General features: G+C 37.9%; 1 protein-coding gene across 4 annotated transcripts in view; it reads left to right on the top strand.

Annotated features, from left to right (window-relative positions):
- DCLK1 (doublecortin like kinase 1) overlaps window positions 1–16,235 on the top strand; it is a 228,275-nt gene that overhangs the window by 8,294 nt on the left and 203,746 nt on the right. For all 4 annotated transcript variants that reach the window (XM_015851967.3, XM_085555165.1, XM_085555157.1 and 1 more), the window contains exon 3: window positions 6,026–6,372. In XM_015851967.3, the coding sequence (XP_015707453.2) occupies window positions 6,026–6,372 (347 nt within the window). The remainder of the gene's footprint in view (window positions 1–6,025; window positions 6,373–16,235) is intronic.

Here is a 16,235-nt window from a genome sequence, read left to right on the forward strand (position 1 = left end):
AGATATAATCATAAAAATAATTTTCAGTGATCACAGAATTATCAAGGTTGGAAAAGACCTAGAAGATCATCTAGTCCAACCATTACCAATACTTCCCAGCTAAATCATATTCATCAATACAACATCCAAACGTTTCTTGAACACTCCCATGGTCGGTGACTCCACCACCTCCCTGGGCAGTGCATTCCAATGCCTGACTACCCTTTCCGAGAAGTAATACTTCCTAATGTTCCTTCCTAATGTGATAATCCGAAAAACAAAATTGGTGGGTCTCCTGGAGGTTTATCTTGCAGCTGTCATCCTAGTTGAAGGAGCTGTTTGAAAGAACACAAATGTACCAGGTTGGAAATCTGGTAATAGCTGTCGCTGGCTAAAGATTCTTAGAAGTTAGAAATCTCACTGGAGTGGCAGAGGAGGTAATATATGATGTAAGGTTTGAGGGAAAGGCCCTGGTAGGTAGAGGAGAGAGGCAGTTTGCAGCAGAGAAGCTTCCTGTGGAGGGTTCAAAAAGCAGTGTTTCCTAGCTGAGGCAGTGGGCAGCACCAGATTTCATTACTACTTTGGATGTGAGTCTTGTAGCTTTTGCTGTCACCTCATTTCTCACGTCTCTGCGTTCTGCTCTTATGCCTGTTGCTGCTGCCACCTCATTAACTCTGCTGCCCGCTCCAGCAGTGCTGGTGAGAATCCCACCCTGGTCAGACTGCAGGAACTGACTGACCTGATCTGCAATGTACTCCTGAGCTAATCCTGTTTCCTCTAACTCTTACCTACCTTAGTGGCTGGGAATTGAAAGGTTTGTATGTGCAGACAAAATAATAATACTTAACTATCTTTACATTTTGTAGAGCTGATTCTATTTGTTTGTTAGATTGCATTTGTACTGGATATTTGCCATAGACTTGATCCAGGGCTATCAAAGTGGGTAAAACTTGGACTGGATCCTGTGGTAGAAATGACTTCAGTCCTTACATTGTTTAATAAACAAACAGCTGAATCATCCTGTTGCACAAATGATAGAGGGTTGCTTTGGCACTATTTGATTATTTAATATCATGAATTTGGGAAGGTTAGTCTGTTAGCCAGTTGATCCACATTATGCCTTCCTAAACAAGTCATTGGAGGAATTGGTCATTTTATTTTGAACTGTGTACAAGACTCATCTTGATTGTAGCAAGACTGAGGCAATTGGAGGGAGGAGAGGGGCCAAATAGGATGGAAAGATGTCTTTTTTTTTTTCCCCTTTATATCACAAAGAGGATTTTAAAATTATATATATTTATATATTTAAAAATATATTATAAATATATAATATAATATATAATATATATATTTAAATATATATTTTTATATATTTAAATTTATATATATGTGTGTATATATATGTGTGTATATATATATACACACAAACACACACACATATATGTATATATATATATATATGTGTATATTTATGCCAAACTGAGCAAAAATATCTGTGTGCCAAAAAGTCCTTCAAAAAAATCTGAGGAGACCTGATTTAAAGCTTCTTGGTGTGTCTGATTGGTAGGTGAACATGGGCAGATCAGGTGTATTTCCTATTGATGCTCCATATCATTTGCAGTGTTGCATTTTTTTTCAGATACTGAAGATAGACAAGGCAGCAGTAATATAGTTTAATTAGGTTATTGCTCTATTAACTAACACATCTGGGAGCAATCTAGTAGTAATTTATTTGGTTCAGGTCATCTTCCTTGTGCAGCCTGCGCTTCATGGTGGGGGATAGTCTGAATTCCTTGTCACACATCTTGAGAGATTCTTCCTGTCTTTGCTTATACAGAACTAAGGGAATGGAAGTGAAGAAATACCTGTTGTGCTGGGGGTACCAGTCCCATTCTCTTTTCTCTTAAACTATCTGTTGTCCAGTCCACTGGGAAAACAAACTGCAGTGAATGGCTGCTGCACTAAGAATCTTCACTGGGATATCTCACTACCAAAGACTGTGACTGAAATTTGCCCTGCTGGTTGTCTTGTACATGAACTTTCTTTCAGAGAACCATAGAATGGCCTGGGTTGAAAAGGACCACAACGATCCTTTGATCAATGATAGTTTCAACCCTGTTATGTGCAGGGTCACCAACTACCAGACCAGGTTGCTCGGAGCCACATCCAGCCTGGCCTTGAATGCCTCCAGGGATGGGGCATCCACAACCTCCTTGGGCAACCTGTTCCAGTGTGTCACCACCCCTTGAATGAAAAATTTCCGCCTAATGTCTAATCTAAACCTGCCCATCTCAGTTTAAAATCATTCCCCCTTTTCTTATCACTATCCACCCTTGTTAACAGCTATTCCGCCTCCTGCTTATTTGCTCCCTTCAAGTACTGGAAGGCCACAATGGGGTCTTCCTGGAGCCTTCTCCAAGCTAAACAAGCTCAGTTCCTTTTCATAGTTTTTTGCTCTTTTAAAGGAATCAAGGCTATTTTCAATAAATTGACAGTCATTCTGTCTAACGAATGCTAAATATTCTTTTATTCTGTGGTTCTATTCCTTCTCCAGGGTTTCCACCTAAGACCTACAGTCTTCTGTATGAAGCCATTTTAGGCTGGGTTGCCTTTAGCACAGAAAAGCACCATGACTCATCCTTTTTAAGATACACTGGCTTGGTCTTTCTCCAGTTTGCTAATATTCTTGTTACCAGAAAACGAATTAACTGCTAATGCCCAAATACCAAAGAGAGGATGAAACACTTGCATTAGTGCTTACAGACAGTGATTCAGTGTCTCCTCTGCAGCCACCTTGTACCCATTTATTTTTGTGTAATACATATGTGTTTATGTGTATATACATATAATTCTAATATATGAAGCACATTAGGAAGTTCTTCTGTGACCTGTGATAATGTCCTTCAGTGTTTAATGGCTCTAGTGGTTCAACTGCAGTGAGGCTGTTGCCTGTAGTGAAAGTAGCCAAAGGTTACAAAACAATTTAAAATAAATAAATGAAGAGATCCTTCTTTGGACTATGGGTTATAGCCTTTTCAGTTTGTGTTCTTCCAAGTCTGACCCTTAGGAACACCCACAAATGACAGCAGCAGTCTCAGGCCAACTTACCACAAGTTTTCATATGCTTCAGGCAGTCTTGAAGGTGTAAACAATCTTAAATTCAACACAATGGGAAAGGTCTCTCTCTCTCTATATATATTTTTTTCCCTTGTATAAGATAGCTATTATTACTGATACTTAATCTTACAAGGGTTTGGATACTCAGTCTCTAAGACGTTCTGTATCTAAACGTGAGCCTCTTCAAAGGAAGAAAGATATTTTCCCCTTGGGTGCAGATATCTTATTGGTGTAATATAGTTTGGTTGGAAATGAAGAAGGGGAAAAGAGTCTGATGTTAAACAATCCCACAGCTTCAGTGAGTGTTTTATGATCATTTACACAAAATGAGTTTTGTAGCAAAGAGCTGACACACTGTTATACATTACAAAAAGGCCTGCTAACCTTGACATAAAGAAGATATTAGAAATCACACAGAATGCTATCCTTTAAAGAAAGCGAACCAAAAGTGTTCTGAATAAAGTTAATGTAAGTCTTCTGGGTATGCAGTATATGGCCATTTCTTTATGCTCCTACCCTTTAAGAACTGAGTTTTAATATGAAGGATATATTTCCTTTTAATAAGGAAATAATCCTTATTTTAAGCAATTAAACTGAACTCTTCTTCTGATCATAAGGACTCTGAAAACAAATCTGATCTTTTTTTCTTTTCCTTCCCCCTCAGAGTCACTTTTTGTTTAAAAACTTCTAGAAGTTCTATGATTTAGTTATTTATTTATTCAGTTTGGCAAAGTATTTTATACATTGGTTACTATCATATTGAGGACAGTCCTATTCATATCATAGCAGGATCCTTTAACCTTTTTCCTGTATAAATTATTATTGATGTTTCATAAAATTAGCAACTTGTAAAGACAAGAAGTCATCGAGGGTGAATTCTGTCCATGTAGTAATGAGTAGCTAGGGCTAAAAATATTGGACTGGGACTTGGATAAAAGAGCAGGTCTTGTTTGACTGCTACTGGATCATTATCGTGGCTAAGCCTTTTTGTTCTGTTGTTACCAGATATCTATCATTTTCTGTCATGGTTAGAAGGAATGGCTTACCTTTGTCTTTAAGATTAGCGTAAGCACTCTGTCTTAGATTCCTTTCTTAACACTTAAGACATTTCTGCAAAGTGCAGATAAGGTTGAAGTTACACAACGACTAGCAAACATTGGAATGTTTTACTTCATCTCCCATTCTGTTTATTTATTTATTTATTTATTTTGTATTCTTCTTTAAAGGAGTGCTAAAAGAAAAACAAAAATCTTCTTGCTTGATCTGACGTTGTCATTGCATTTATCTTTTCTGCTCAGTAGACCACCTTCAGATATTGCTCTGAGTTCCCTAGTCTTTTCTTGGAGTCCTTCAGCAAGTTTGCTGGTGATCAGTGTGCAGCATGCTGTTACAGTTTCACCTTTGAGCATCATGCCAACTCTGCTAGTATGAGGCTGGAAGCTCTTTTGCATCCTGGGATCTTAGGAAGGTTCTCCTTTATGTTTCCTTCCCAATTTTAACTGTGGTAATTTTGTGTATCTGTTGACATTCTTTGTATTCTTGTGTCCTGTTCTGTCTGGGAAGTTGAGGGCCCTGAAATCTTTTGGCAACTACAACAAAAACTAAATAATTCTTTGCATTAATTAAACAGCGAATCATTGTTACTTAGGGTAAGGATTCTTCAAAAAGTCTGTTTTCTGGTGTGTAGAGTGGCTTTGGTTCTTCTGTGCTGTTTGGCATTGGACATACATCTCACATCTCACTACATTTTGTTCTTTTTGGATACTTTGGGATAAGCTGCTAACATAAATATCTATTTTGAACTATTGAACTCAGAAGAATTGAAATATCTCAGATGTTTCTGTGGTATAGTTCAGGATAGGGTTTTGCTTTATTTGTAATCCAGTTTAACTACGTGCTGCCAGAAAGGTGTGGTCTTGCTTGTTCTAATGTTGTTTAATATGGTTTTTTAGTTGTTGTTGTTGCATTTTTCTTCTCTCTTGCAACCAGAGGGTGTACAGAATCAGTTTGTTGCAGTGTTAAAGTACTGTCTATGTTCTATGTCATCAAATTAATAAGCTGGTCCAACTTACCTAGTGCATCTGGCACTGCAGTCACTCAGTCAAACACAAGGGAGAAATTGGGAGCATGCAAATGGGTGTCTTTTCACAACAGCCTGCAGCTGAGATGGATTAAGGAATAAAGATATGCTGATGCTATTTCTGGGGAACCATAATGTAGACAGAAAATGTGCATGTGGAAATGCTGAAAATACTTCACTGTAGATAATGTTCCAATAGAAATCTGAAGTATAACCAAGTTTTTTCCTTAAGCTATGGTTTTCTTTAAGCTGTGGTTCTCACTATGGTGGGAGGGGAGCTCTGTAATTCCTGTTCCTTCTTTTTCCCCTTTATAATACTTCAAGTCAACAGAATAATATACTAAGATTTGAGTACATGCATCCTAGCTTTACGTTACTTAAAGCTTCAAATAATCCAGTGTTAAAAATTTACTGTGATGTTTTCACCTACATTTTACTGAGAGTAATGTATAACCTGTAGTTTTTTATAATCTTTCATGCTGTTTCCTCTGAAGTGCTTGGGGCATGCTGTTTTGCTAGGAAGCATGAGGGCTGGTGGACTACTGTGAAAATGGACTGGGGCTGGACAGCTGATGAGAAATGAATGCTGCTTATTGGTGGTAGCAGTCCACTTCTGGTAGTTCTTTCTGAAGAGAAAACCACTACTCTCAAGCAGTTCATAACAACATTTTCTTTACTTTATGGTCAGCGGCCTTTAAAAGATACCTTAGTCTGTAGCATTTGAAAAGAGATGATATCAGTGCCTTACGCACTGTACATCAAGAGTGATAACAATAAATGTTTAATTATTGAGAAGGATTTTATTTTTTTCCTCCCTCCAATCTGACTTGCTGACTTCTGTTTCTGCAGGGGAAAGCTATGTATGTGGTTCAATAGAGCCCTTCAAGAAGCTGGAGTACACGAAGAATGTAAACCCAAACTGGTCAGTGAATGTTAAGACAACTTCTACTTCTCGTTCAGTGCCGTCTCTTGCCACTGCTAAAGGAGGTACTCCAGATACAAAAGAAAATAAGGATTTCATTAGGCCTAAATTAGTCACTATCATCAGAAGTGGAGTGAAACCACGGAAGGCAGTCCGGATTCTGCTTAACAAGAAGACAGCACATTCATTTGAACAGGTTCTTACTGATATAACTGATGCCATCAAGCTCGATTCAGGAGTCGTTAAGCGCTTGTATACACTAGATGGAAAACAGGTAAGAATTTTCCTCATAATCATTCTCAACATAAGAAAATTTTCCAAGAGGAAGATAATAGTATTTATGTAGAAAACTTACTTTTCTCTGGAGTGAATCTGGAATCAACTCTTCTACTGTTTATTATGTGAGATCTGTGATCAGTTCAAGAACATATCAAAAAGCATTTATTGGCCTCAATGATGGTCTGGCTGTTTGTGATAAGTAATAGCTCTATATCTGTCTGTCAAAAGTATGATGTGGTTTTGGCTTTGCATGCTCAAGGGCTGGTATGAAGGATGTTGTTTTAAAGAAGTTTGTTCTGTTAACTTGAGTTTTTGAATCACTATATTTGCCTCTCCATAAGCTATACAATTGAAAAGCGAGGAGACAGAAAGCTGAAAAGCATACAAAGCATGAGATTGTTCCCTTCCACAGGAAATGAGATGGGTTAACTGCGATACCCACATCTGTTAAGGATTCTCTTGTAGGTAACATGTTCAATGAAATACCTTGAAGCAGTGTCTTTGCTGACTAATTAAACTGTGGTATGGTGAGATTTTTTTGAAAGGCTTCTTATTGAATTAAGGGAGGAAAAGACAAGGAAAAAAATATTAAACTCTAATCCTACTTTTTTTTTGTCTTTCACTTTATTTGTAGTTTATCTATGAACATATATTAATTATAGCAAAACTGGAGAAGCAGTTAACATGATGAAGGACAAGACTAATTTCAGCATGACCTGAATTGATTTAGAGCAGTGATGACTCTAGAGAAATAACGAAGATACCTGAATTTTCCAAATGTAACCTTTTTAATCTGAAAACATGATATAGGTGTATAGAATGTGGGCAGATACATGGGCAAATGGGCACACTGAGGGACTGCTAGGGAAACTAAGGTATTTCTATTTTAGCTGCTTTACAGATTATCTGTGAATAACTGAGCCTAGATACAGCTAACAGTGTAACTATCAGCAAATGGCTTGAAAAATATGCTTGATTCAGGTAAATCCTCTGCCAGCTAGATCCAGTGGTGAGCCTCACATATCTATGGTTACTGGGGTCAATATGCGGGCACAGCTCTGGAAACAAGGACAGCAGTACCCTCTGATCCGAGAGGTGGCTGGTTAGTGTACAAGCTGCTTATTCAGAGCACTGGTCCAAATCAGAGCCAAGTCTGGACTGACCAGAAATCCCTTCCATCTGCTGTTTTATGTTGGTAACCTCTGACACCATTTACGGACAGTTGTTCTGTTCTTGATGACTGCATACATGCTTTTAATGATCCTATTACTGTGGCTTCTCTGGGAACTCAGACCCGAGGCAAAAGTGTTTACTTGCAGTAATGGTAAAATGTGTTTCTGGGGAAGCTCTTATCTTATGTTGAGATGAGACTGCATTGGTGATATGACTGTCATGTATTTCAGACTCCACTGTACGATTGTACTTAAAATCAGGAAGTACTTTTACATCTGTTTCACAGCTCTAATTGCTAGAAATAAATAGTACTGTTCTGCTACTGGGCAGGAAGGGAAGATCAGGTTTTCCTGTCAGGCATGTTGTCAGAGTTCACTTGAATACGTTTTCAAGTCCAGGGATGTGAGATAAGTTTAAATCAACAGTATACTCGGGCATTTGTTACCATTTGTCACAGCCTAAAACCCAGCCTAAAACTGGGCATTTAGTAGCTGCCTTTCTGCCTGAAACGTCAGTGCCTAACTGCTCTACCCAGAGGCAGGCGTCTACACACTTCTTCCTTTCTGTCCTGCTCAAATTGTATCACTTGCTGCTGGCCACATTAGTAAGGGCAGGGTCTCTTGGGGGGGGGTGTGCATCACAGTGATGTAGTGGAGACTTTGATCCCTGAGTGTGCAAAGCAGCTTTGCTGGCAGAAAGGGAAATCAATGACCTGTGCCAGTGGGAGCAGCCTGTTGCTCCCCCTGTGCAGGGAAGCCATTGATTTCTTGTGCTGCTGGGCAATTGCTGCTCCATTTTTCTTTGCCAAAAGCCTGGACTCCCAGATGGTGCTGAAGGGATGATGATGGATTTCTTTATTGCTAAACTCAAGCTATGAATGATTATTGGGAGGAAATCCATAGTAAATCCTATAAATATATATATATTTCTTTTTCCAGTAGCGTTCATTGTAGGGAACTTCTCTTGTAACTCTTGTTGGAGAATGGAAGTTTCTGGGAAACCTTGGGTTGAGTGGTTAAATCTAGCAAATCTGTGATTAAACCTTTCAACAGTAACTTAAAAAGCAATAAAATCTAAAAGCTCTGAGCCAGTAAAAGTAATTTACTGTAAGGATAAGAGGGTAAAGCTCTCCTAGGATTATTTGTTCAGAATGTAACTTGGAGGGAAGGCTGTTCTCTGCAGTATTCTCTTGTGAATTATTTTATGAGACCAACAGTGGAATTACCCAGCAATGCCAAGAAGTGGAGTAAGTCCCATTTGCCATCTATGCAGGTGGGCCCTGGGGTGTGCATGCAGTTGTTGGGCACCATCATAAGGTGCCTCGGACAAGCCAGTAGAAAGTGGTAGGAACCAAGGTTGTAGTTGGTTACATGAGTCAGCTGGCCCGTATTGCTGCTAAACATTGAGTAGAACATAGAATATCCTGAGTTGGGAAGGACTCATAAGGGTCATTGACTTCAGCTCCTGGCACTATATAGGACCACTCAAAAGTCAGACCACATCCAATCTTGAATGCTTTCCTTCCCACAGTCATGTTGGTTGTGATATTTTGATTTGCATCTCTAAAATTTTGCTCTGTTAAAAGGAGTTTAAGTGGTGGCCTACAAAATTTGACAGAAGTGGTGCCTGGATACTCAATACCTGACAAAGTTGCTGGTGTAATGTGGTGGGAAGGAGTTTCTTCTGTGTGGTCTAATTTTTCCTTGATTTTGGAAAATTTTGTAAGTTTTGGCACAATTTATGACTTCTTTGGTTGTTCCCGGGAACTGAGGAATTGATCAAATAAATGTGCTGTAATAGTCCTTTCCATTTTTAGTGCTGGAGTAGCAGGATTTTCATGCCTATAATTCAGTTTTGTTTAAAATGTATTTCTCTATTGAAAACCTACAGCTCAGGTTCAACTTTATTTTATTTTGACCTCAAGGCTCCTGAAACTTTTAGAATATGATTTAATTTGCAGAAAAGGAGCACAAAGATACAACTGTAATCTAGTCACGTAACATGTCTGTGGCCGGAATTTAGTAGAGCCTCCTAGTTAAATTATTAATGGCTTCTCAGAGAAGGAAAGGTTTCGTGCGTCTGCTATTTTAGAAACAGTACGATTTTTAATGTGTATGTTTTGGTTTTTTTTGTTATTTATTGATAAAGGGACTAATGCTATTTGTGCTCTAAAAGAGGAGAGAATTCTTGTATCCTTGTAGGGTACAGACAGTTTTGAAGAAGATGGTGGGACTTTCAGACGAAGTGTTTAACAGCCTTATGAGCTCAGACCAAAATTAAAACCAATCCAGGAGGAGGTCTTGAAATTTTCTTCTTGCCAACTTTGCTGTGTAAGAAAAACAAAAATAGAATGAGTGGGCTTAATGCTGCCTGTAGGAATTCAGATCATGAGGCTGTGCTCTTACTGTGAGTATTACTCATATTTTAGATTAAAAGACTGTTTAAGTACATTAAAAAAGGCATTGTAAGTGTTGACTCTTAATATTCTCATGTACTTGTGCAGGGAAGGAACACTTTCTCATAGCCAAAACATGCATTGCTTTCCTGTAACTGCATTGCATCTATTTGGTTTTATGTAAGTGCTCTTGGAGATGGAGCCAAGTTGGTGTGTTGCAAGCTCAGTTCTCTGGCTTCCATATAATGATGCACTTCTAGAATAAAACCAAATGGGAGAATGTCAGTGAAGGTCACACCTTGCAGCCATGTGAGATTGTGCCTTAGTTTTTTGTTTTTTTTTTTTAAGGATTGGTGTAGTGTGTATTTGTGCAAGATATTTTCAATTTGCATGTTTAGACAAAGGCTGAGGTTTGAACAAAAGCACTTTATCACCTTGTCAGTCCCCCATCTGCTTCTGGAGAATAAATACCTGTGGTGTGATGGGACCCTCTTGTTTGAACAGGTGGTTTGTTTAGCTTAACTAGATGCAGTTATGCAAATTATTTTTCAGCGTATGAATTATGCAATGGATTTGACTCCAGGAAGGCAAGTGGTCAGTGGCAAAAATAGGAGAATGAATGTCATTCTGTGTCATTAAAAGAAAAAAATACACAAGCATGTTCAAATTACACTACTGTTACAAATAGGAAATATATCTACTGGTACTTGAGGACATAGGTTATAGAAGTGTTTGCAAGTCAGAGGCACGGGGTGGAATGGGAAGCAAGTCTTTTGCCTTAATCCATTAAAATAGTAATATAAATTTGTGACTACAGAAGGTAGTATTACAGTACTGGAATGCTGGAAACTTCTTTGTTTAGTACAGTGTTGTTACCTTGATCTGGTAACCTGGAAAGTCAAGTCCCTTTGTGAATGTGTATCGACGGCCCCGACCAAGTCACAGCTGTTTGTTACACCAATATGGTCAGCGGTAAAATGGCGTTTATTGGAATGTGAGGGTCCCTTATATAGGTATCCTGTTTCATCTATATCTTTTTTACATATGCATGACCCAGCAGGGGAGGGCCTATCACGTTACATCCCGAGGGTCCGATTTCGCCTAATACAACACAGTGTGTTGATTTTTATTTATTTGTTATTATTATTTGTTTATTTATCTTTTGGAACCCTGCTGCAAGGCACATATCTTATGGTCCAAACTCTATTTCCTGTAGAATTCTGTGACAGCATCTAATATCTTGGCTTTTAGTAAAGAAGTGGTTCTAGAGCTTTAAGAAGATGGTTTCTCAAGGAAAAGAAAATGACTGTATCTACAGCTGAGCTGATTGTGTCCTTTTTTGTTGTTTTATTCTTAACAAGTAGAACATGTTCGGTGATATTGCTTATATTCTACAGTAAATCCTTGGCCAAATCCACCCTTTTGTAGAATGGATTAAAGAACTCAAATTTCTTTCTCTAGACTTGAATTGTCCTTGATACACAAAAGCCTACATAAATCAAGGTAGCTATTGGTCATGGGAAAGGCATTCTCTACTTAGTGTTCATGTACTGTATGTTATGGAAAAATCTAGATGAAAATAATATTAAACAAAACTAAGTTTATTTGTAGCAGATGACTTGTTTTATGTGAGCTCTGTAATTTTCATTCTATTCCTAGTATAGAATAGACATTTTGTTCTAAGGGTTATTAGTTTTGCATGTTATTTTGCTCATTCTTCAGTTGATGTGTACAACTCAAAATTATTCCTGTTTTGAAAGACGTGGACAATAAGTGCAATTTTATCTTATGTATGACACCTCTCAAGTGCAGAAACTAACTTCTTGCTTTTGTTGGAGGCTTGCAGCTTCCACCAGCCAGAGTGGTGTTGATTGACTGGAAGAACCATGCTGAGTTCTCTGCAAGATGTAGCTGTGTGGAAACTGATTAACAGGAGAAAAATATTAAAGAAGATGGCATCTGCAAATCTCACAAGTGTTTTATCAGGGAAGTAACAGCTAGGGAAACTTGCCCTTATGTTTTTGAAGGGGCACATTAATATTGCACCTGCAGTGTTCCAGGTGGGGAGCTGAAACCTGTTGTGCTTAGGCTATTTATACAAGTTGCTCTTTCTGAAAGGGGTTCTAATATGAACACCGGAGGATAAACCTTGGAAAATACCCATGCTACCTAATTTTGGACATGAAATTTAGAGTACTATCAGAGAGATGCTGATGTACTGTTGTGTTAGGTAGCTATGAAAGATGCCTTCCAAGAGCAAAGAGTATCTTCCAGCTTTTGATACTTGACACTTTCCCTCCTTCCTCCTTGTAGTGTATTTAATTAACACCTTTTTTTATTTTTCTGGAAGATAAACCATTCCTGGCTTTGGCCTTTTGAAATTGATTGGGGGGAGGGACGTGTTGAGAAAAATAATCATCTTTTAAGAGGGGAAAAGGCACCCCAGATGCTTCTTGTAGGCTTGATAAACTAAAAAATAAAAGCAAAAATCAGTGACTGGAACTTACTGGTCTCAGCAGGGGGTGATGCTCACTGGAGACCTTGAATAATTTCCTTCATTCCTACTAAGAAAAATGTATTTGCCTTGAAAATAGACCTTAATAAGAAAAGACTCAAAATCTGGTTCAAAATCGGACAAGGACATGCTAGGACAGACAGTTTGCTGGCAATTGCAGTTACCCTGGTGTTAAAGGAGAGCTGAGTCCTTGATCCCACGTCACTCTGAGTAGGCTGATTTGATGTTGCATTATGATGTTGACTAACAGTTTTAATTGTTAACCAAATAAAGCCTTCTGTAAAGGAATGAACAAAAACACATTCCTAATTGAAAACCCTGTGTGTTTGTTTGTCTAGTTTTGGTTCCTGGTAAACTGAGATGGATGATGATGTTGTTCTGTTTCTAAAAGCCCTTTCACAATGGGAGTTTCCAGGGTTGCTGACTGGCATCCTGTATGTACTGTGAGCTTGCTTTGAAAACTGGGAAAATTCTGTCTTCTGCAAACTTTAGATTGGCTTTCATGCTATGTAGAAGAGAAGCTCTTTTTATTAAATGAATAAAACTGAAAGCCCGAAAAATCTGCTTCAGCATGTTTTAAATAGCATGTAAGTTGATCTTGCTGCACTATAAAGGCATCCAGATACTAGTGCATTTGTGTACAGAAGTATTACTTATTTGTCTTTTGGAAGAGTCATTTTTCATCTCACAAAAGCAGAGTATCTTGTCTTTTCTTACATAGTGCTTCAATGGGAAGATTGTCCAGTTATTCTAAATTGACATTATTGGAATAAAAGTGTTATTTTCCTCCCTAGCTGACTATTGCTTCTTTACTTTAAGTGTGAAATGTAACTAAAAAGAGCTTCTTATCAATTTAAATTCTGTTCTGTGTTTTGCTGACTAGTAGAGCATAGGAGAAAAGCAAATGGAAGCTGTCTGCAACTCTATGGTTTCATAGGCATTGGATTTACCTGTGGGTTTTTTGTTTTGTTTTGTTTTAATTTAAGTTATTTATTTGATTTGTTGAAAGACGAGTTTGGAAAGCACTTGTAAATTTCTGTGATGTTGTATGAATAGCTTGTGGACACAGGAATGAGTGTAGTGGCGGTGAATGAAAGGTTTCTACTGCCCAGTAATGCATGGTCCTCAGGCTGTTCTTTGTCAGCAGCTGAAAATTTTCATGTAGTGCTTTGAAATAACACTCTTTGTAAACTTTGCCTCTTCCACTCTCCAGTCCCATTAGGATGTTGTATTTCGTGACTTCCACTGAACAAGCTGAACTCAGTGGTTTGAAGACTTATTGGTGGATGCTTCAAATGGTTGTGTCCATTGGAATGATTTTGTTTTTAGTCCCTGAAGCTGTTATTGTTTACAATAGCCTTTTTTCATTGGCACGGATAAGCGTTTTTCCTTCTTTGAAGTGGTATGTTGGACTAAAACTGTATGAAGGGATAATGGATCTTGGGTAAACTTTTCTCTTCCCCACCTGTTCCTTCTAAAACTTGTTTTAACAAGAGAATTGAAAGAAAATAAAAAATAAAAATCAAAACTTCACTAAACTAATTTGTAAAAAATAAAATAATAATAAAATGAACAAACAAAGAAAACAACATCAAAAGAAAAGGAAATTTTCTTCTCAATTTTCTGTAGTACAGATGTCGTTCCTCAGAAATTGAAGTGTGTTATTCCTAGCAAAAATTCATTGTGCTCTGCACAGCTTACTAGAATTTAAGTATTTGCTTATTAATCTATGCATTTTCATAGAATCATAGAATTACCCAGGTTGGAAAACACCTTGAAGATCATCAAGTTCAACCGCAGCCTAAACAGCACTCTAAAATTTTAGTGTAACTCTCTTCCTGGATTGTTAGGTTGGTAGTTCTTACACTGATATTTGGAAATCTTGGCTACTCCTCATTTGACAAAGTTGAGTTATTAAAACTTAAGGCTGGTAACTTTTTGTAGTTGTATTCAAGTTTGAACGCCTACTTACATGAGGCTTAGCACAAAAGTGTCCTTGATTATTTACGTATTTCTCCTTAGATTTCTCTTTGGCACATTTTTGCCAAGCTGTTCTATAGAAAGAAGATTTTCTGTGGATGAGTGTGGGATGAGTGGTGTAGTGGCAAAATGGTCTTAAAGTCATTGATGGTAGAGGGAATGGCAGACCCAATTTTGTGCCTTGTTTTTCTAGTTAAGCTTTTCAAAAAATAATCTGAGTTCACAATAAACCGTGAATGGTCCTAACTTATTTTCAATGCCTTCCTGCTCCTTTAGCCATGCGTTTTGTTACTTCTTGCAGACAGTGGGGAAAAAAACATGAATCTTTTCAGGTATTCTAAATATTTGAGCAGGAATTGCCTCTAGTAGCTGTTCTTGTGTAAAGGTTAAGTCTAGGACACTAATGTACTTCTGAGGTGCTCATCAAATTAAGGATGAATCCAGGTCTCTCTGTCACGAACCTTGTTGTACATAGAAGTTTGAGATAGAATTGTGGTTTTCTAAATCTGTGTCTGAGGACTCATATATGAGTTTTAAAAGAAGTGAGGTGGAGTCTTAGAGGGTCTTAAAGATGACAAGAACATTAAGTACTATTAAATCAGTTAAGAATAATCTATTCTGACTTTCTCTCTCTATTCCCCTTTAAGCTTGACATTAATTTGTTCAGTCTTGTAGGAAGTATTGGAGTAATCTCTTCTGAATCTATGTTCCCACTACCGTGCCCAAGTTCATGGGGGCAGAATGTTCAGACTCAATCAGATTTAGGATCTAATACAATTACCAGTAGGTTAAAACATTTCCATTGTATTGCGTGAAGACAGTAGATGTCTGCAAAAGGCTTAACTTTCTATAAATAAGTCACCCCCAATGAGACTGTCTTCATGATGTCACACACCATTAACAGACTGCAAGATAACATGGTTTGTTCTGAAATTTTTACCTAATGCTTTCCATTACTCTTTTCCTCCCATGAACTTTTGAAGTATGTCAGAGCACCTGCTACAAGGAGATGTATTTGCTTGAGAAAGCTGCTGAGGGGGAAGTTGTGGTTCTTCAGTAGGATTAAACTCTTGGAGTCACAGACAAAAGAGCAAAGAAATCTCTGGGGACTTGAGGCATGCAGGACAGAGTTACTGTACTTCATACATAAATAAAAATGAGAACAGATGGGTATGAAATTGTAAGAGATAAGTTTAACTTTGGGAAGCAAGCAGCAAAGCTTTAGAGTGCTTTGAAGTCAAAGTTTGATGTTACTGGAAATAAAATTTGTGTTAAGTAGTTAAGGCTGATTGCTTTTTCTGCATCGGTTGTTCTGGTGGATTTGGTTTGCTATTAAATAGTGAATCTCAGAAACTTCTTCTATGTAAAACTCCTCTGAGCTTCAACAGCTTAAAACTGTAGGAGACATTTACTCATTGTGTGAATGAAGAGTAAAAGCTCAGTCTGAACTGGTTTTAATTATCTTTCTGGCTTGGTTTAAGTAATAATTTTCTTAAGCTTACAGGCAGTAGGGGAAGATTGCTTGCATCTAGTGGAAAAGCAAGGGTAGAATGCCTTTGATTAAAAGTGGGGGAGGACATTTATTGTCCAAAATGCACATGGTGACTTTTTAAATAGAATGTTTGCTTAACCTGCTGTTTCTCTATGCATATATTACAATGGGAATGATTACTGCGTTGGAAGGATGATAGTTGGAAGTGTAACAACAAAGGGATCAGCATGGATAGGCTGGTGTTTCACAGGAAAAGTAAAGGTGCTCACCCATCTCCAAAGATCTAGGCTTGCAGAAAGGACT

This window comes from Coturnix japonica, chromosome 1, assembly GCF_054131305.1.
Source record: "Coturnix japonica strain WE chromosome 1, WE-NBRP24, whole genome shotgun sequence".
NCBI classification, from domain to species: Eukaryota; Metazoa; Chordata; class Aves; order Galliformes; family Phasianidae; genus Coturnix; species Coturnix japonica.